The sequence below is a fragment of the Xiphophorus couchianus genome, chromosome 5, assembly GCF_001444195.1.
Source record: "Xiphophorus couchianus chromosome 5, X_couchianus-1.0, whole genome shotgun sequence".
Classification (NCBI taxonomy): domain Eukaryota; kingdom Metazoa; phylum Chordata; class Actinopteri; order Cyprinodontiformes; family Poeciliidae; genus Xiphophorus; species Xiphophorus couchianus.
The window spans coordinates 2,373,557-2,395,215 of NC_040232.1; the positions used below are offsets into that span (position 1 = coordinate 2,373,557).

General features: G+C 39.7%; 1 protein-coding gene across 3 annotated transcripts in view; it reads right to left on the reverse strand.

The window, feature by feature from the left end:
• Positions 1 to 2,042: 2,042 nt before the first annotated feature.
• sorcs3a (sortilin related VPS10 domain containing receptor 3a) overlaps positions 2,043 to 21,659 on the reverse strand; it is a 223,111-nt gene continuing 203,494 nt past the window's right edge. For all 3 annotated transcript variants that reach the window (XM_028018662.1, XM_028018663.1, XM_028018664.1), the window contains 8 exons: positions 19,567 to 19,700; positions 18,604 to 18,727; positions 18,034 to 18,146; positions 9,619 to 9,750; positions 9,430 to 9,529; positions 7,178 to 7,283; positions 6,277 to 6,437; positions 2,043 to 4,449 (listed from right to left, as the gene is read on the reverse strand). In XM_028018662.1, the coding sequence (XP_027874463.1) occupies positions 4,391 to 4,449; positions 6,277 to 6,437; positions 7,178 to 7,283; positions 9,430 to 9,529; positions 9,619 to 9,750; positions 18,034 to 18,146; positions 18,604 to 18,727; positions 19,567 to 19,700 (929 nt within the window). In that variant the 3' untranslated portion in view covers positions 2,043 to 4,390. The remainder of the gene's footprint in view (positions 4,450 to 6,276; positions 6,438 to 7,177; positions 7,284 to 9,429; positions 9,530 to 9,618; positions 9,751 to 18,033; positions 18,147 to 18,603; positions 18,728 to 19,566; positions 19,701 to 21,659) is intronic.

Below are 21,659 nucleotides of genomic sequence, written 5' to 3' on the forward strand. Positions count from 1 at the left end.
ACATCCTGCTTCACAGCAGAATATAAAGAGAAAATGATCCAGTTTGGTTTTTTCTACCCAAAGTGAGACAAAAAAATATTAAACGGTTAAAAAAAATAGCAGTTTCCTTACAAACATGGAGCTTCTATTGTATAAACTGTAAAGTTTTTGAAGATTTAACTTTCTTGTGAATCAATTAACTAATTATCTATCCACTGTGTGAGAACTGCATCTCATGTGACTTTAAATGGACTCAACCAAATTCTGGTACCAGTGACAGTTCGTCGCAGCCCAGGATGATCAGACTGTTAAATGACTGCCTGGTTTTACCTCAGAAACAGCAGATTGGAAACAGCCCACAAGTTCTCTACTGAATCAAGGTCCAGGGATTAGTCTGGACCAAAACTCTGGTCCTTTAAAATGAAAAAGGACCAGAAATAAACCCATTAAAATGCGTCTACATCGTTTTAAACTGTGTGATTGTGAGTGGGAATAAAAATAGCAGCAGGTATTTTGTTCCATATAACACAGCAGGAGTGTAACAGGTAAACCTTCTATGGATGAAACTCCACTAAAAACCCACCTGTTAAGAATTGTATTTGAAACGTAATCAATTACAAATTTATTGATGGAACCTGACTTAATGTCGTGTTTTGATTGTTGATTCTAAGTTGCTTTGTGTTTCTGTGTTTGATATGATGTAAAGCACTTTGAAATGCCTTGCTGCTGAAATGTGCTATACAGATAAAATTTGATTGATTGATTGATTACTGCAGAGTTTGATTAATTGTCTTGTTACAGCAGCAACAGTAAACAGCTTTTACTTGTATGGAGCTTTTCAAGTCAATGGACTCCAGGCCTTTCCTCTTGAAATGTTTTCATTTAAACCGATCCCTGACCTCTGGTGTGTGATAAATAAGAACAACTTCATGGTATGAGAAACATCCTCATACCTGTGCTGATAAATTGTCTTCACAAAAGGATCTTTTAATTTTTAAAGTACAACTGTGGAGTTGTTTTGATCACAGTTGAACTGATCATTGGTTGAGTTTTCTCCCAGTTGCTCTGATTTCTCCCATTTCTTCCATTTTAAACCGTTTAAGATTCATTTTCAGCACTTTATATTTTTCTTCTTTACAATCAGTTTTAATGGAGTTATCCTGTTTTCCAAACAACGTCTGGAACTGAACACATTCAGTTTTCCTCATTTTCAGAGGAATGCTCTCTGACCGCCAGGTTTTTCATTATATTCTAAATCCTTAAGGATGTTGTTTTATTTCCACCAATTTGAATGGAAAACTATAGTTAATAAAGTTTTTATCCAAAAATCTTTGACAAATTTTCTGAAGGAGTAGCCACTGGTGCAACGACTGATGGGACTGTTACGCCTGCTTCTTATGAAAAATGATCAGGTCAGCGATTTGTTCAAATTCTCGGATCGCTCCATCTTCACCAACTTTTAGTTGATCCCACATCTTACACAACATGAAAAGTGAAAAGGTTTCCCAAGAGTCCAAGGTTCCAGGTTTTACTGCACATCCATAGTTTCCTGCTCTGCTCAACAATAAGATGAAGTTTATTTAACGCTGCACAACTTAAACAACAACACTGAACAGATGCCACTACTTGTAACAGGCGTCTCCCGTTCATTGTTGCAGGATTGGCCACACCCATCAGCCAAACACAGACTGGACAGCCCTGTGTTTAAATAGCCAGAACTTCATTAACTATAAACGCTGCAGTTCAACACACTAGCATCATAAAACATCCCATGAGTTTTTGCACTTGTGGCTATTCCCTGCAGTATTTTTACACCACCATCAACACTAACTTTACTTCCTGTCTCCCAAAGTTTCTTTTTATGTGCTTTTCTCCTGATCTCATTTTGATGAAAGAAGTTGGATCAGATGAAAGCTGCAATAAAAAAGTATCCAAACCAGCTTCAGCTCTGACACCATGTGAATACAATAAAACTGGAAATAATCTTTGTTCAGTGTGTTCTGTATGCAGCAACAAGCATCAGTCCTCTGTTTGGTTAATGCATATGTGTGACAGCCTATATCTCTCTTCTTTTCTAGATGTTTACATGAGCTTGTGGGGAAGCAGTGCATGCTGGGATCTTTGGCTGTCCAGCTTTCTCTCATTACGGTCACAGTGCAACGTGGAGGGAGCAACTCTGCCTTATTTCAAATTATATTAGCAGGATTCAGTTGCATTAATACATCGACTGCTCTGCTCTCCTACCATTGTCAGACTAGTTTTTGGTAAAGAAACCTGGCGGAGTTTCGCTCAGGCTAAAAGAAAACACACCCTCTTCAATCAGGAAATAAAAATGACTTGATCTGCATCTGGTTCTAAAATGACTTAATTCTTCTGACCCTTCCACTAAAAACAAAAACACAGCTGGAGGTGTCACATGGCTCAGTTTTTTTAAGGGTGCCCTAAACACACCATAAAAAAACAAAAAAGAAAACTTTGTAATGAGGTTCAGTGGATCCCTGGTACCACAGAGGGTTTGGTACCACAGCCAGCTGTGTACAAATACTTCAGAGCTCCTCTAAAAATGATTAGAACTGCCTGTTCTAATAGTTCAAACACCAAACATACATAAATATGCAGCAGAAATGGTCTTGCACTAATGCAGAAGCTAACAGCTACAGTCTGCCGATCGGTCCAAAGGAAAACAGGTAGCGCTCCTGGATCAGCTGCTATGCAAACCCCAGCTGAGGTCAAGCAGCATTACGCCAAAGTATTTCAGCTTCCCAAGTTGAATTTTCCATCAAATTATTTATATATTCTCTACAGAAAAATCTGCCAAATGGGTTGTTTTACATAACTTCTCTGGATTTACGTTCCAGTGAAAAATCTGAACCCTGAGTTTCCGCCGTGTAAATGTCCACTGAAAGACTTCACAAAAACACGCAGCTTCTTTAGGTGCATTTAAAAAGAAAAAATGTCTAATTCTGGTTTAAGTGTATTTGGGTCAATAATGTCACAAGTGGCACAATAATCAGAGCTAAAATGTTTTGTTGCTGGAAGAATTTGATTAAAATAAAAAATCAAATGAAGAGGAAACAAACAGGAGAAACTCTGTTTAGTTACCTCATGCCTTAAGTTATTTTAGGGAGGCTAAATTTTATTATTTTACAAAAAACAGCAAAAATAAACAGAACAACTGACCACAATAGAGAGAATTTATTTGTTATTAAATCCAGATGATATTTCATGAGCTCATTTACATGACGCATTGTTAGTGTTGGCTTATTAGAAGAACTTTAATCTTTATATAGAAACTTTAATCTAAACATTTTGTCTTCATTGCTGATTTGCCGCCCTCAGTTTTTCCTCTCATCCAGATCATAAAGCTTCATCAAAATACATTGTTATTGTCCATCTGTTAAATTGGTACAGTAGAAATGTTTGATAGTCTGGGTCATGACTTTCTTCAACCATAAATTTTGAGTTAGAACAAATATTTTCTGTACATTATGAAAGTGTCACCATTTTTTCCAAAGTTGCTCTAAAATGCTGTGAACTGCAGACCTGGTCACCACAAATCTGGACAATCAGAGGCAAAACGTAACGCAATGATGCCAGTAGCTATTAATGTTTGGTTCAAAGACACTCATCTAGTTAAAATGTCTGGTTATCTCGAGTATATTTCTACTGAAAATATAAATATATTATACACGATCCTCCTCATGTTGATCCGTCTCGTTTTGTTTGCAGAGTAAATCTGTTAACGGCAGCTGAACATTAGCAGATCGACCCGTTTCAACAGCAACCGAAGAGGATGAGAGCAGAACAGAACCTGGCCAGAACCGACTGGGCTTTGACAAATGTTTAGAAAAGAACTATTTACAACACTTGCTTATCTACAACACAGAAACCGTGTCCTCAGTAGGAACATGCACAAGTCAAGGACGTCAGCAAAGCAAAATGTTTCTCCGTAAGCGATGTCTGACGTTTTAAACACCTTCAAAAACAGACCGCCGTCGCCATGAGACTACGAGCATGTAGAAAGGATATTTACATGTAACAGAATAAAAGATAATACTTTACATTTCAGTAATATTCCCTGTTTGATTGAAGACTGACAATATAGTCTACATTTAGGCAGAAATGATTTTCAAAGCAAACATCTCAGAAAACGTACAGAACTCATCCACAAAAGATAATTCCCTCAGCAAATGAATGGAGCGTTTACATCCACGGAAACCCAAAAGTCTCGTCGTCGTTGCAGAGATCCCAACGCTGCACTGGATGTTGCCCAACGAGACATCCATGCAAGTCTGTATAAATGAGGCCTTTTAGAAAAACTATTAACATCAGTTGTGTTTAGAATTACAAAACAGAAATGGAGAAGAACCCCGGACACTGTGACACTCGCTCTGTACACAAACTTCAGCTTTTACACGCTGGTACAGTTTGGAATCTCCCTTGTGCTCTCGCAGGCGTTTCCGACTCCTCCTGAGCAGAAAACACAGAATAAGTCAGACAAAGAACCGACACGTTCAGTTCAGTCAGTTCAGTATTGTGACTTTCATTTTTCCAGAACATAAGGCTATTTTGACATTAATGCCTTGTAATTAATTGCTAATCACAAGGCTCTGTGGGTGTAATGACATAGGAACAAAACATGCCCACTGAGTATAATAATTATAGAAAACGTTCTAGAACAATCACACACTTCAATATCATTTTTTCCAGTCTTTTGTTGATAACTAAAGAAAACAGAGAGTAGCGTTTATAACAGCTGGTTGTGAATCTTAAGAGTCATATTTTGACACCTGAACAGATTTGATAAGTAATATAAAACAAAACTACATCAAGGAATTATTATGAAGAGCGTATTGATTTATGACTCCAGACGCCCAGTAAAACTGTCTGGGTTTTCTGCAAGTCTGATGTCTCTTATCAGGTTATTTCAGTCGTGTGAAAAGACATTTAAATGTATCTGTACCTTGATGGATATGCAGACCATTTAATAAAATATTTTATAATTTGTCCTTTTGCTTAAAGGCATACCAAATCTGAATATAATCTGCAAAACAATGAAAAGTAACAAAATGTCTTTTACAATCCCAAAAGAAATGCTAAAGTAAAGCGGATGCAGACAGACATTGACTCAGACTGGGCCTCCTTCCTCCAGTCCCCTGTGGTCCAGTTCTGATAATGGACCATCGATGGTTCTTCTGTGAGAGGACGGGTCACTGACTGGTCTCCAGCTGTGCAGCTCCTTAGCAACAAACTGGGATGAAATGTGTATTCTGACCTTTTCCCATCTGAACCAGTATGATCTTCTTCACCAGTTTGAGCCTCAGCAACTCATTTCTTGGACCAAACAACTCGGGTCTTCGTTCTCTATACGTATTCATGACTCTGTTGCCCTTTCACCTCTCTGCCTGCCCTTTAATAGCCGCTGACCATCCAGACCAAGAAAACCTGACAACAGTTGCATTTTGCTCTGATCCAGTCATCCAGCAAACTTCCTCAAATCCCCAAATTTCCCTGCTTTGAGCATCAACTGGGCAGTAAAATTCCCAGCTGCTGCCTGACATATCCCACCAGTTATCCCAGTCCATTTGTCTTTAGACCCTTTGCTGACTTGGAACGTTTTTAGAGTACTTAGTTTCTCCTAAATTTATTTTTTCCTGATAAATTCCAAAACTCTAATTTATTTGACTTTTTTGTAAACTTTCAGTTGAATAAAGTTCAACATCTGTGTTGCAGTTTTGTTTGTCGACTGTTAAAAATGAATCAAGTAGTTAAATGTTCTCCTTTTATTCCCCAAAATAACTTACAGATGTTAGAGTTTATCCACCTTCCAAGGACATTTATAGTTAAATGACTTTTAAAATAGCATTAGTTTCCACTAAATATCATGTTAGTGTGGTGCTTTAGCATTAGTGGAGCTAATGTTTATGATTAATGCTTCAGGTTTAACACAACTAATTATTAGCTAGCAGTGCCCACCAATGTCTCCTCCCCACTAGAGAAGAAATAACTAACGTTACTTACTGTACTTCAAGTGTCAGGTTGTAATGTCATATCTCATTGATGTGATACAATTTCACTAAACACCAAATCATTCATAACCCAGTTTCAAGCAAGGGTTTACATTAAACTACATGTCCTGTTTTATTTCTTTTTCTCTGCATGAATAAAAGTGTTCAGAGGAGATCGCTTCCTGTCTGTGTTGACTGAGATGAATCACATCCGCCCTGCAGACTGACAGCTGGAAGCAGTTTCTCCAGACAAAACAGTGATTGCTCCAATCGTTTGACTTTGACTTACTCTTGACCCGGGCATCCAGTTCCTTCTCCATGAGCTCTTTAGATGCTGTGAACTCGCTCAGAGTGATTTTCGGCGTGCTGTCGCCCTGACCGACCGAGCCAATCATCTCCTGCTCCTTCTCCTGGTTCACCTCAGCGTATATGTTGATCCAAGGTATTTTTCTAGGGATTAGAAAGGAAGACTCAATCAGTCGCCCACAGAGCCGTTTCTGTTGCATCAGAAGTGATTACTGTGACATCCAATCATCTGTTTATGCAGAAGCTCATTTCAAAGAGTGCAACTTTGTCTGCCAAAGCAAATATTTGCATTCCAAGGTTAAAATCATCTTCAATGTAATTACATATCTGTAACTGATTTATATGGAAATAACAGTAACAATGGAACTCTGCATAATTTACATCTAATATATTTTTATTCAAACTCTATCCAATTTATTTCTAATTACTCTACATTCCAGTTATTAATTGCTCTGGTTTGTCGACTATGATTCCCTAAAAAATGTATTTTCTCTGACTGACAGGAGAAATTACTAATCCATAATTAATGGCAGAGTATCCCAGTGTTTTCATATTCCCATTGAGTTTTCAAAATAATCACTTTGAGGAATAAATAATTTATTCAGCAAATAAAAGCACAAACTCTGCATATCAAACCACTTAAGAGTTTTTTTTTCTGCAATTTTATCGCTGATTGCGGAGCACGCCTGATGCATTGTAACCATTAAAAAGTAAAGACAGCGTTTGACTGAAACTTTCAGATTCAAAGCATCAAATCTGACTGCAGCTGATTGGTACAGGCCGTGTTAATCTCCTTTCATCAATAATGGAGAACATAGTAAGAGACGTGATCCTGTGATCCTGCTGGGTCTGCAGCAGGTGGGTGGAATCAGAAAGTCGCGAACCTCTTAAACTTGTAGATGAGGAAGACGGCGAGGCCCAGGAACACCACAGAGAGGAGCATGAGCATCGCAGAGCTGCTGTGTCTGGGACTGGAGTCCACCAGCGGCGCTGTGGACACAGACAGGGACGGAGCTGAGGAAGAGGAGCCATCTTCATCTCACTTCATGCTCATATTAGCCGCTACGCTACCTGACATCAGAAATCTAAGACCTAAATTTGGTCACGACAACAAGACTAAAACAACAACAACAATAATAATAATAATAATAATAATAATAATAATAATAATGGATTTACAGAAAAGACCCAAACAAAGAAGAAAATAATAAAAATGCAAACCTGCTCCAGAATTATGTAATAGTTATATTGGGATTCTCATTTCAGTAGCAGAATAAGTTTCATGTTAGCACCTTTAAGCACCTTATGCTCAGTTCAGGATAAGTTTAAAAGATCTGGGGAAATTTCTGTACTTAACTTGAGAATCTTGGAGAATGTGTGGATTACAGAAAATAGAAAGTGAAGTCAAACTGCAAACAATTATTTCGCTTGGTGTTCACATGCATTCAAGCCGCACCAGACTTCAGTTCAACCAAACTGAGATCGAGGATTTTAAGTGGACCACAGTTCAGTGTTCTGGTCAGCATCAGAATTCGATTAAGCATTCACACCGCCCCAAACGAACCGGACTTTCTACTCAAACAGACTGAGTAGAAAGTCTGTTTCATTCCCACCAACTAAACATTGTTGGTGGGAATGCACCCTAAGACATATTGCTCTGCCTGTGCTTTGAATTTAATGACTTTTTGTTTGCATGGTGATTTATCAGAGGGATGGTTGGGCTTATCCAAACGGTAATAAAGTTTCCATTACAATTTATATGGAAAATGACTTTTTGGTATAAACAACAACTAAGTGGAACAAAATACAGTGTCCAGCAAGTAAGGTGGTGGTGCTTTAAAGAAAAAACAGAGCACAGAAGCATTTCTTCTTCTCTGTTTACTGCTCTTTAAATGATGTAACTTAATTGGATGAAAGGTTTTCCTTAAAAACATTCTCTCTTCGCATGTGTCCTCAGCTAATTTGCATGGCAATAAGCCATTAAGTCGCTAGGATTTATTTTAATATCTGGAACATCTGAAGGTGTAGCAGCATGAAATTGTTTCTGAGCAGGTGACAACAGCAGGAAATTCACACTTTTCAGCTGGATTCGAAATGCTTTCATGCACAGTTATTTCATACAGGAACCCATTTGCACTTTAGAATATTAATGTCACTGTGCATGGTTTATCTCACAAGGCACCCTCATTAAATTCCCCTCATTGTTTCTATGTCTGCAGGAATGTTTGTCTCCTCTGTCATTCACGGGGAAATAACGCCATTTCCACGGCTTCCAGAGTTCTCCTGAGACCTGCGACTCGGAGATGGAAGTGCGTGTGGTGGCGACCTTTGTCGCGCCGCTTGAAGGCTTTTCAGACCTTTTATTTGGAGGTGAAATATAAAGAAGAATCCAGCTGGGTACAGCACCAATGTCATTAGAGTTGCAGCACACTGCAGGAGTATCTGGCTGTTAAAGCTGTGCACTTTGAGCTACAGAGTCAGAAATAGTGTGGCTAATAAAACCAGCCAGGCAAAGAATACAATGTGTATTTGTCTAGTAGAAAGGAACAGGAGACTCAGGGAACCACCAGGCTGTAGGTCAATAAAAAGTAGAGCTTTGTAGTCCAGCCGTGGCGTTTAATGTCTCTTTGTCTCCATGAATCTCACAAACTGCACTCCAGGGTCAAAACTGTCAACCAGCTTTCTCCTTTCAAGCAGTTAACAACTTCTCAATCCCTAATTCCATCTCTGCCCTCAAATCGTACACTGTTCCTTCTCAAGGACTAAATAATCAACATAATTATACTCAGTGTAACACTCATTTTGTGGTTGGATGGCTGTATAAGAAATGGAACAGATGTTCAGCTTTTGATGGGAGGCATAAAAGATCCCTCGTCTCAAGGAGCTCCACTTAAAAACCCGCCCCCCCACACTCCCCTGTGTTCCCGCGCCTTTCCGATGGAAGCCAACTGAAAGGAATTTTAATTGGCAGACCAAAGAAAAATTTCTTGTTGTCAAAACACGGTTATTACCATTCGGTTTTCTCTGCACTCCCACAACAGAAATTGCTAAAATGAATTAACGCCTGTCAGAGGATAACATTACTGCTGACAACTTAATGACGGGATAGGAAGCAGGGAGGGGAAACCTTCCTCACCCAGCGTTAACTGCGTGTTGTAGACGATGACTCTGATGCCAGGCTTCAGCTCAAACTCCACAAGGTTTTGGTTCAGTGCGCTTACGATGACGCTGGACGCCTGTTGGGTAGCAAAGGGAAGACATTTACACGCCGAAGCCTAAATCTGACTGGTTTCCATTCATTTCTGAAAGGCCAGATTATGCCAACCTTCTCTAGCTCTTCCTCACTCTTTTTCTTCCCCTCGGATTGGTTCTTGTTGGGTAACAGAAAGAGTTCTGCAGCTGTTGGAACTCCTGGAAAAACAGCGACCAAGAGCTGATCCTCTGGGAAGTCCGACACCTGGTGGATGTAGAAATATTTTATTACGTGGCCTAAACAAATAATCCAGCTCATTTCAAAAAAGTGAAAGATAAACGAATCCATAACAGACAACAACGTGTCAATCAGGCAAACACTGATAAGGAAAACAGTCGACGTCCTGGAGGCGTTCAGCAGTGACAGTAAGAACATTTCCACACAGAAAGTGAAGGAAACTCAAAGGATTGGGGCTGAACAGATGTAGCCATAAGGACATGATTAATCAGGGAGGTTAGCATAAAGATTGGACTCGATGTAAGAAGGTCACGTGACCTGATGAGTTCAGATTTACTCTCTTCCAGGAAATGTTTCATAATCCTGAATAAAGCAGAACTCATTGTGAAAAAACCCAAAAACTTGGTTTAGCTTGTTTCTATTTTCCGATCATTTTAATGTCTGATATGAAATGTGAGTCTCATATCAGAGACTTACATTTTTTACCTTCATTGGTACTCTTATTTGCTGAAGTCTGTAAAATACACACATCCTTTGGGTTCAAGTGGTCACCTCAAGGATGAAAAGGGAAAACAGGCACTGAACACATCACTATATTTTTAACAAATATATTTCTAATGATGATTCACTAAAGATGGTGAATCATAAAGTACAAGGTTTTAGATACATTTCAGGAAATATACTCATTTTTTTCTATGTCATCCCATTTTATAACACACAATTTAATTCATGTACAACTGAGGTTTTCTTTCACTGAATGTAGGGACTACATGTGTTTTTAACATCTGGTAAGAATTAATGTCATTAGCACCTTTACAAATACATCTACTTCACTAATATGTTATGTACAATATTTATTTTACCTGCTGTATGTTAGTCACAGACTATCATCACTCCCCTCCAGAAAAGGGCACACATGAGATTGTAACGCTGTTTAAGTGTCACCATAAATGATGACTTTACTAAATGATCTAAAATTATTATGTTTTGTTTAGGACATTTTGCTGAGTTTAGGCAGGAAAAGAGGCCCAGTCCTCACTGGGAAACCGGTTCTGGTTTCTGGATATGTTCCGACTATTGACAAAGAGATTCTAACTTTAATGTCAAGAACTATTTATTAGTTTACTTACTGACATAAAACCAGTTAAACAGTCTAAATAAATTATAATTTTCTTTTAGGAAGAAATTCAAGGAAACTTTGAGATTGGAAAACATCCCCGAAGTGTGACTGAAATTGTTTCAAAGCATTTCAAACAAGCTTATGTTTCATAAGAATGTGAACTATTTTCATCTTTCAGTCCAATAAACTAAATTTAACTGGGTGTTTTTATACAGAAACAGAAAACAGATCACATTCAAGTCTAATTAATTTCAGTCATGGCAGTCATATTCACTTTCAGTCCAACAGAAGTATTCAATTTGACTCGCTATAATAAGAATCAAACTGTCAGATTCCCAAAATCAGAAATTGAAAATGAAGATTGTTTATCCCAAAATAAAACAGCAAAAAGCAGAAGAGCTGTGATGATAGATTCGACTCAAGAGACGAAAATATCCACGATGTTGTCACGGCAACAAGACAGGCAGAGATTATAGTAACATTTTGGGAAAACTACTTTACAAATACGGAAACCACGAATTGTTTTAAAGAATAAAATCAGGGTGAAATATTTCAATATTTGATCAGATTTAGATCTGGAAAGAGAGACTATCAAATACAATAATAAAAACATTCATTTCAACAACGTTTCTATGAATTGTGTGGCAGCGTTTTATGTATTGAACAGAATAAAGATGTTAGAGGATTTATTCTAGTTTACGGCTCCATGAAGCTCATTAATACTGAGTTATTCTGGAGGCCAGATGAAGTTTGGAGCTGTGGACTAATTGACTGGAGATGGTTGGTGATCTCTGTGCTCTACGCGCCTCAGCCGCCTGCTCCAGGATCTCAGTAGGCCTCACTCTGTTATAACATAACTAACAGCTGGCAGCAGGATAACTAGCAGCAAAGAGCTTCCAATACTGGACTTTCTGCACACGCGTCCGATCAGGGTACCATGCTCAAACTACCCGAGTTTCTGACACAGACCCGTTCTTTAAAGGCAGTCTTCACGCCTAGCGGCTGGATTTTATATATATATATATTTTTTTACATGTGGCCATGGTAGTGACCTGAATTCAATGGTCATAGCATAATGTTTTTCAGTGAGGGTACTGGTTGTTTTACCTCCTTAAAATGTGCTGAAACTAGATTATTCAGAGGAAAAAGTTTTGATCTACCTATATGGATTGAAACTCTGATGATAACATAACTAAACATACTTTGTTTAGTTATGTTATAACTAATAACTAATCAAACTTTGATTTTGTTAATCATTCCTGTCTAAATATCACACAACCATGATGAGACGTCCGTATCGACTGCTGGTTTTAAACTGGTGCAGAAAGATTGTTCTCCAGTTCTACAAACTCCACAAATAACAAGTTGTGCTTGAACTGCTTTTTACATTTTCTCTCTCTCACTGCGTGTTTTTTCTAAATAAAAGCAAATCTTAGCAAACTAAATCTTTCTACAGACACTCCAGGAACCTTGAATGGTTTATTATATTTCTATAATGGACATCATCGATTCAGATGCATCTTCAGCAGGGAGAATCTGAGCTGCAATACATTCAAGATTTTTTTTCTTTCCAGTATGTTTATCAACAAGAAAGATAAATATTGATTATGTTTCCAATAGAAACACAGCCTTTGGCTCCATCCCACACTTATGGGTTTATAGAACATTAAAGACAATTTTTGATAATAATTCAATTAATTAGTAACTATACATATGGTGCAAACTTGACACTTAAGTTTGGACAATTTTTGATATTTTTAAAAAATATTTTTGTATATTTCATGTGTTGAAATAGTACCTTTAGGTTTGAATTACATGTTTTAGATTCCAATCATCCATCTATGTTAGACTAACATGAGATATTACGGTTCTGGACTGAGGCGAAAGGTTGAGAATCAAGAGTAAATGTTTTCTATATTGGTTTCCAGAGCAGCATTTCATGAAGCCCTTAGCATTTAACAAGTTTACAGAGTCAATGGGAGAGACAACCTGTGTGGCAATCATTCTTAATTTTACAGCCTGCCATGTTTTTATGTCGTTTCTGTGGTCGGGGCGACAATAGTGCCCGTACAGCCAAAGTACATCAATTACCAGGCCCAGAAATCACTATTGGAGCACCAAAGTATTGGACAAATGATAGCCACAGGCACGTCTCGCAATGAGAAAAGGAGTAGTGAAGGGAGTGATAAAGTGAATCAATGACAAAAGAGGCAACGGCCCCTGAAAAAAAATCAATGCCCTTGAACCATGTTTACACTCAGTGCAATCAGTCATTAGTTTAAACATATGGTGGGTTCATCTGGAGGGCTCCCTGTTTTGATGCGCTGCAAATTTAGTGCTGGATGCAAAGAAAAAGGAGAGACGGGTTCCACATGGAGGACAAGGTTACTTAGTGAAGTAAAAACACAACAGAGTCTCAAGGTTGAATATTTTGAAGCTTTATATAAGGAAACATATTTTAAATAAAAGGCAGTCTAAATAAATTCTACTTGGGAATTAAATAAAAGTAATTTTTTAAAAATGTGATACTAATAAATGATAAATAAATCTGAAGACGTCACTGATATAGTTGAACTTTTCCATTGTTCAAAGTTCCTTAGAGCTCCTAGATCATCTCCAAGTGTTCACCGTTTATTATCTTTGAAAGTCACCAGCATTTACAAATTAGCCACAAACCCAAATGTCTTTGTTTCGTTTGGGTTTGTTGCATGATGATGCTGCAGAATCATAAATATGGGGAATACAGAAGTTCACTCCAGTAAAATCCACCTCTGTCCTAGTCAAAGCTACCGGCTGAACTTTTATCATGACAAACTCTCTTTTCCTCTTTCATCCTTTAGGTTTACAAAACCGGCTCAGAGTTTTCCTGTTAAAATGTTTTCTCTCCTGAATAAAGCTGCTAAAGCATCTACTACTGCCACTAACCTCGTCCTTTTCCTGAACGCTGATCCTGGGTCAGTACTTTGGTTTCTGTTTGGTGTCTCAAAAGTCAGTCGGCCGCTCAAGCTGAGCCAGGTTCTGGTTCTGCTGGAGGTTTCTTCTTGTTAAGGGACAGTCTTTTCTCTCTTCTATAGTTTAAATAAAGCTAACATGTCTGCATTAGAAATATTTTTTATACGTCTGGTATAATGTCCACTTTTTCTGAGAAACCAAATTCTGGAATTTCATTAACAGTAAGCCATAAAACATTAAAAAAAATAGTTTTTATAATATATCACTGTGTGTAAAAGTTTAATGTTTGAGTTGAATTACTGAAATAAATGAACTTTTCAATGAAATTCAAATTGATTGAAATTAACATGTATATTTGCTCATAAATGTGTTAGCCATTAGGACTAAATAGGATGAGTTTTTTAATAAACCTGCATCAGCTGGACGTTCCTCCATGCCGCTGGGCAGCAACAGTAAGAGGCTCCACTAGACTGATGGGCTGCATTAACCTTGGAGTGAAGATGTGGGGGAGTGCCAATATTGCAGACGGTGTGAGGCTGAGCTGTGAGAAATGTTGATGGAAATTGTGAGGGAGGCAGCTGCAGACAGGGAGAGTGGAATGAAAATCTTTATTACTTCAAATGTGATCAGGACCAGCAGTGGTACTGAAACGAGCCCAGGTGAAGAGTGCAAAATCTTTACTTTAAAGACCTCAGCAGTGAAGTTAAGCTGAACCACATGTCCGTTTAATGGAGCCTGCCTTTAATTTTTGGCTTTTTACTCTGTTCTCCGTGTTTTGATGATGTTTACTGTGCCGTGGCGCTATCAGGCCAGCCGGAGAGCTCAACCAGAACAAAACAGAGGAAAAATAAACCCTCCTGTCAACACTTGGACAATATGTTTGCCTGGAAATGAACTTGATGTCAGCTGCCGTCATATAAACAGATCTGAGCAGATAGAGAGGAGTTGATATCAAACTGTGACAGGATATTGTCAGAGGATAAAAAACAAACAAAAGCGACGATTCAGCCAACAGCGTAATCTAATAAAACCCATTTTCACCTCCTGCTTTCTTCTAATATTTCACTGCAAGTTGGACTCTGAGGTTATTTGTACTGCATGTGCTACAAGTGAGAAAAAAGAAAATAAATAGAAAACAGACAAAACATTCTTTGGTTTACAGTTTTTATTTCAAAACCAGCATAAAACCAAAAATTGTCAGTTCCAGCATATTTGTTGATAACCTCTGAATTCCTGCAGTCTGAAACACATTCACAGAAATCGTTTTTCAACTCTTTACCATTTGTAATTTCTTTTCATTCATGTTATTGGGACACAAAGTCATGACGAGCTTCAGACTGTGTCCAACTCTCCAAAATGGAATGGGTCGAATGGGTCAGGACCCAAAGTAGGCCAGTGTAGTAGCCGTACCCTCTTCTTCTTCTGGGATTGTCTTGGTGAAAACGGCTTGTGTTTGAAAAAGATCTGGTCTTAAAGGCAGCAGATCCATCCATCTATAATCTTATATTTATTCTGGGAGTTCGGGTCTTGGAAGCAGCAAACGGAGAAGCCCAAACTTCCCTCTTCCTGGCCCTTTGGGCCAGCTTCTCCTGGGGAATCCCACAGCGTTCCCAGTTCAGCCAAGAAACATCGTCCCTCCAGTGTGACCTGGATCTTCTGGGTCAAGCTGGGTCCTAACAAGCTTGAAATTCATTTCAGACGCTTGTATCTGCAGCCTCGTTCTTTCAGTCACTACCCGAAGCTCATGACCTTATATGAGGTAGGAAAGTAGTTTGACTGGTAAATCAAGATGACTCAGCTCTCTCTTCTCTACGACAGATTGGTACTTTAGACCCTGCACCAATCGACCAATCAATCTCCTGCTCAGTTTTTCCATCAATCATGAACAAGACAATGAGAAACTTAAACTCCTCCACTTGGTAGCAGAACGTTTTCCCCGACCCAGCGAAGGCACTCTGACTCAAAACAATCGTCTTGGATTTGGAGGCATCAATCCTCTTGCCATCTGTTTCCCATTTGGCTGCAAACTGCTTAAATGAAAGTTGAAGACAACAGAACCCATCAGAGACCCGATCCTGAGGCTATTAAAACGGATCCTCTCAACACCTTCACTGCCCTTCAATTCTGCCCATAAATCGGTGACAAAAAGCAACCGCTGGGAGAGTCCATTAGGTCCATTTTTCCAACAAACATCTGGAATTCTGATCCAAACAGAATCCACATTCCCATCCTGATGAGTCCGAACGTGGAGACTCATCCGCTTCTGGACCGGATCACCAAAGGTTTCTCATCTGCACAATGAAGTTTGAGAACGTACAGCAGGATTTCTCTACGCCTGATTTTGGGCATTTTAATACAAAATCAGGACATTTTCAGTACAGGATCTGAAGAGAATTTAAAAAATGTAAAAAAAGGACTTTTTAAAAAAAATTCCATTCTGTGCAACTTTTTGTTTTGTTTCATAATCCAAAAAAATATGTTACTGTATCTTACAGTTGCTCCAAAACTCTGCATGCAGTTTGTGAAATGACAAAAATAACCCAGCAGAGTAAAAGTAATGCTGTCTGTATCAAACACAATGAATTCTCATTCACGTTTCTGCAACATAATGAGTAAAAAGACAAACACAAGCCCGGCGCTCTGTGCTTTGAATTTAGTCAGGTGTAGGTGGGAACTGCAATGTGCAGGAGCAGAAAGACGTAGACTTGACATGATAGAATGTGACAGTGCTCATTGTGCAGGGAAGGAATCTCTCCAAGACGTTCACTCCTGCATGCATAGCTTTTCATTGTGTACTTATTTGTGTCCCAATTTATTCTCAGTAAAAAAGTAAAAAAAATATTTTGTATTTTAAGTGGTAATCCAGAACTCTTTAAGCATACTCATTTAATTGTCAAATAGAATTTCTATAAAGCTAATGTCATAAAACATTTTTCAGGTCTGTTATTAAAAAAAGGACATTAAAATGATTGTGCTTCTGTGATTATGAGCAGAAATGGTTTTAGGTTGGCCTTTATGTCCCGCCTCTGCTTCAGGTCTCATTTAATCTGAATTTGACATCAATGATGTGAAACAAGTGTCATTATTCTGCACCAGAAAAATCCAGATGCTGTAAATCTGGATGTAAACAACGGCTGAAAATCAGAATTCAAAAATGATTAAAGAAGTTTGTGTCACTGAAGTGGATCACATCCTAATCTCAATCCCAATCCCACCACTCTTGGCTCCGACTGCACATCCAAACAGACTCTACAGAAGTACCAGACAATGCTCCACAAACGCCATCGCTATTAGTTGTGTTTTCTTTTTATTGGCTTCCCTCGTCCTGCAGTGATTTTGTGACATAACTGTCGACTCTCGTTGCTGAATATCAAATCGATCCACAGCGGCGTCCATATTTCTTCCATAAACAGAGCGCTGCTGTTTATGTCAATGTTCTTCTTCTGCGCATGTGCGGCGCTTTGGGGTGGTAAACAGAGAGGTCTGATTGTGGTCGAATTTAAGTACTAGCATGAATGACCACACAAAACAAAAAAATCAGATTTGAGCAGCTTCTGTTTGACTGGAGAAATGGTCACTGCATGAGTTACACCTGGATGCATAGAAACTAATTAAAGGAGCCGGATGAAAAGCTTGAATGTGATTTTTGGGGGTATCAGGTTTGCACATGAGATCTCCTGCTATAAGCCTCCGCCCTCCACCACCCCCATCACCTCCACTTGCAGCTGTAATGCTCAATCTGCTGCTAAGATGCCTTCAAGCACCACCATCAAATACATCCAGCTATTCATGAGCTGTGAATGGGGAGATGAGTGGCACTTAACAATGATAGGCCACCTACACACACACACACACTTGAAGCTCTCCTACAATCGAGCTCACACACACACACACACACACACACACACAATATGTGTGTCAGTGACAGGAATCGTCACTCAGGTCTCCACCAAAACCCCTGTGCCCCAAGTTCTGGAATAATTTTATCGGAGACTTTTGAAATTAAGGAACTGGAGTCATCATGAAGCTATCAAGGGAGCGAAGGAAAGCAGAGGCGTCTTCACACCTGTCTGATGATGAATCGTAGGGTGGCCCGAGGGAGTTCACTCGTCGCATCGCTGAGTATTGGGCAGGAAAGGGGGTTTGGGAGATAATTGTGAAATAGCAAGCCGAGACAGAGAGGACGGATCGGAGAGGCAGAGACGGACTGAAGGGAAGTCAAAATGAAAATCACTCACTTGTAGCAGAGCCTTCTTAATTACTCTCCCCACATCCTGCCTCCACTCGGGTATGTCGGGGTTGAACTCGTCCAAGTTCGGGGAGAAAGATAAAAGCAGAGATTTGAAGAATTCTGTGGAGGAAAGATGTGGGAGAATCAGCCATTAGTTCACGGAGATCTGAGGCCATTATTCTCAGACAGCTGCACCAAAATGTCATTCTGCTCAAGTTGAGTTTTCAGGTACTTAACACTTGATGAGAAAAAGAGGCTTCCCCACCCCCCCATCCCGACTCCTCCCTTTGGCCTAGTGCAGTGAATGAACTTCCTGATAATTAGAAAATGTTCCAGTTTCAATCCAATCTGTCTCCTGCTAATAAATCGCTGCATTTCACAGACACTCCCTTCTATCCAAATGAAATTAAGACACAAACTCTGGAATTTCCAACTGTAAATGTGACAGATTTCATTAATGTGTGAGTTCTTTCACTTTGGAAACAGTTATTGTTAAAAACCAACCTGTGTAGAACGATCTTTAATACATAAAACCTCTCAGAGTTCTTCTTGGGTGGAGTTACAGACAGAAACTGACCTTTGACCGCGATGCTCCTGGTGTCCTGCAGGATGCCGTTAGCTGCCGCCACTTGAACCGTGATGCTGTGCATCCCTTCACTCCTGAAGGTGTATGAGACACTTCCATCCAAAGTTATCACCGGCTGCAAGGACAAAGATAAAAACTAATGTTTCTTTGAATAAACCTGCAGTGCCTTCAAAAATATTTAAGCCCCTTTAACATCTTTCATTATGTCACATTACAAACACAAATGTTCGTATTTATTTTGTTGTTCTTTTATTTTTGTGCAGCTCTTCAGTCAGCTGCTATGTTGTTTGTTAAGCGTGTTAGAAATAAAGCGGTGTGGTGCAACTGACTTTTTTGTGGGAGTGCAAAATTGTGAAAATGATAACAACTTGAACTGGCAATATTCTGCATTTTCCAGGCACAAAGTGCCACTTTATAGCACAATCAATCAAGTGACTATGTTGCCTTTAGTTGCAATAGAAATGCTCTATGTTTAAAAAACTGTGACTCCTGGATGCTTCTCTGATTTATTATCTGCTTGTTCAGCTTAGGCAGATTTAAACTGCAGTTGGTCCATTTTCTGTCTGGGTTCAGATGTCGGATTGATCAGAACTTTGGGAAAAGTTCATCACTTTAGAGCCTAACCCCGCTGTTAGAAGACAACTTTATTTAGGGGTAACAGAGGCTGAATATAAATGTACAGCAGGCTTTTCAGGCTTTTATTGGAAAACAAATTCAACTATGCATGAAAAAATGAGAATCTATCTTAAAAAGAAGCATGCCTTTAGTCTTAAAGTACATCTCTAAAGCAACCGTTTTAAGCATCTGTTAAACCTACTTTTATTATAATTGCACATTTACACATTAAATTTGTTTTTTGTTTTTTTTTTGTCTGATGCAACATCAGTATTTTTGAGGCTTAATCTTTTTGATGCAGCCTCAGCCGGTGCCTGAGCGTTGCCATGGAGGAGTTACCTCCGTGTTGTTGCCAAGCCACCAGAAGTAGGTGACAGTGCGTGATTGGCTGGGCAGGACCACCGCTGTGATGTTCACCTCCTTGTTTCTGATCACCACGAAGGGAGCAAGGAGCTGGACGTGCTCCACCGGACCTGGAGGACAAAACAAACAGGGCAGCACTGAGAGCAGCTTCCTCATTCAGACTCAGCGCTCCGAGTGGAGATCACAGATCCCAAACACGCGGGGCTGTGGAGGTTATTCCAGGAGACTAAACACTTCAAATCCTCAGCGCTTTGATTTGACAGGTAGCCGTTTCTGTTTTTCTTTCTCAGCCCAAAGTTCTGCACCTGAGGTGAAACCATAAATAATCCAGAGGTGTGAAAGCGACTGTGAGTCTGCACATGTTGGAGAAAACCGTCAGATTGTCCGGGTTGTTTTTACCTCATCTTGTCAGAGGCATTGTGGGATATGATCTGCCCTGCGCCTCCATCCTGAGAGCAGGATAAATAAGTCAGGAAAATGGATGGATGCAAACATTTTGAGAGCAATTATATCAACTCCCAGAGAACCTTACGTCATGCACAGAAAGACTCAGGGTGCGTTTACCCGAAGTGATGGATGGACCGTCTAACCTGTTAGAATATTTACTGGATGTAGACTTCTCAGGGATGGTTTACGTGATTTCACGATTAGACAGGAACCTATTTTATGGCAACTGACTTCTCAGGGTTCCTAGAAACTCTGCTTGTTACAAGAAACTCAACATCAAACAGTAATGAAGAATTTACCTAATGCAGCTGATCATATGGATCCAGATCAAAGCTGCACAGTCCAGCCTGGCTTCACAGGCTGAACTCTGCAGTTATTTCATTTATGTAGCTAATATTTGTTAAAGGTTGTATTATACGTTTTCCAAACACATAGTTCTATCTCATCAGTGTTGTCACCTTCAGATCCAGACAGATTTCCACCAGGTGTTTGCTAACTGCTGCTAGTCTAGAGGAGGTGAGAGGGGGAGGGGCGCTGTGTGAGGCCGGAGGGATGTGTCCTTGTTCAACTAGACCAGTGGTGCCCAAAGAGGGTCCTGGGGGCCTGCTGGAGAGCCGGGACCTCCATGTTTTAGTCCTCTCCCTGGTTTAATGCACCTGGATCCAATGATGGCTCATTAGAGGCCTCAGAAGAACATCGACATGCTGAGGAGGTTGTTACTACCACCGGGGAGGGAGGGAACTAAAGCATGCAGGATGCCGGCCCCCCAGGACCTGCTTTGGACACCACTGAACCAGGTGTTGTTAAATCAACTTGATGTTCATCAATTTCAAAAAGTGAAAACCAAAAGTAATTTCTTGTTGATTTTGTTTGTATTTTCAAGGCAGCAGGTGAACGATCATTTCACCTGCTGCAAACCACTTTGAAATGTTTTACTGGTTATCTCTGCAGACCCCACATATCTTGGACACAAACTGTTTAGACGTTCAGGTCGGTGCTACAGAGCACCGTTTGTAGAAACCAGTCCATACAGAGACGGTTTTGTCCTGTTTTTGTGACAGCACTGCTGCTTATTTTCATAAAACAGTGTGAATCTGTTGAAGCGATCCACCCCGGTGTCTCAAATTAAACCTGTCAAACAAAACGGTTCCTGCTTGTCAAAACTCTGCAGGCATAACATAGTGACAGCAGAAACTCCCCACTAATTCACAGGCAATGTTGATTCTGTTAGTGCCAAAACAAAATAATCATCAGGTATTTTTGACATGATACCTTTGGGGTGAAGCCACAAACCTCCCTGCTAGCAGAACCTGATGGGAGCCGCCGGAGCTCACAGCTGCTTTCCACTAATCTCAGGATGAACTTTCCTGCTGTGGACAGATGCAACACGCTGCATGCACGGTCGGCCGCTAACAGCATCTGTTTGTGTGTTGTTGTGGCCTGGCTGCTCGTCTGGCTCACACTCATCCTCTTTAGCCAGAACTAATCTTTATCCCCACTTTGAGATGTTTGGTGTGTCTTTGCGCTTGGGTTTGCGCTTCCGTTTAAACGGGAGAAGTTGAGAAAGTCATCTGGCATTAAATATGTCGAGATGAGAAACGGTTGCAGTTTTTGGCGTTTCT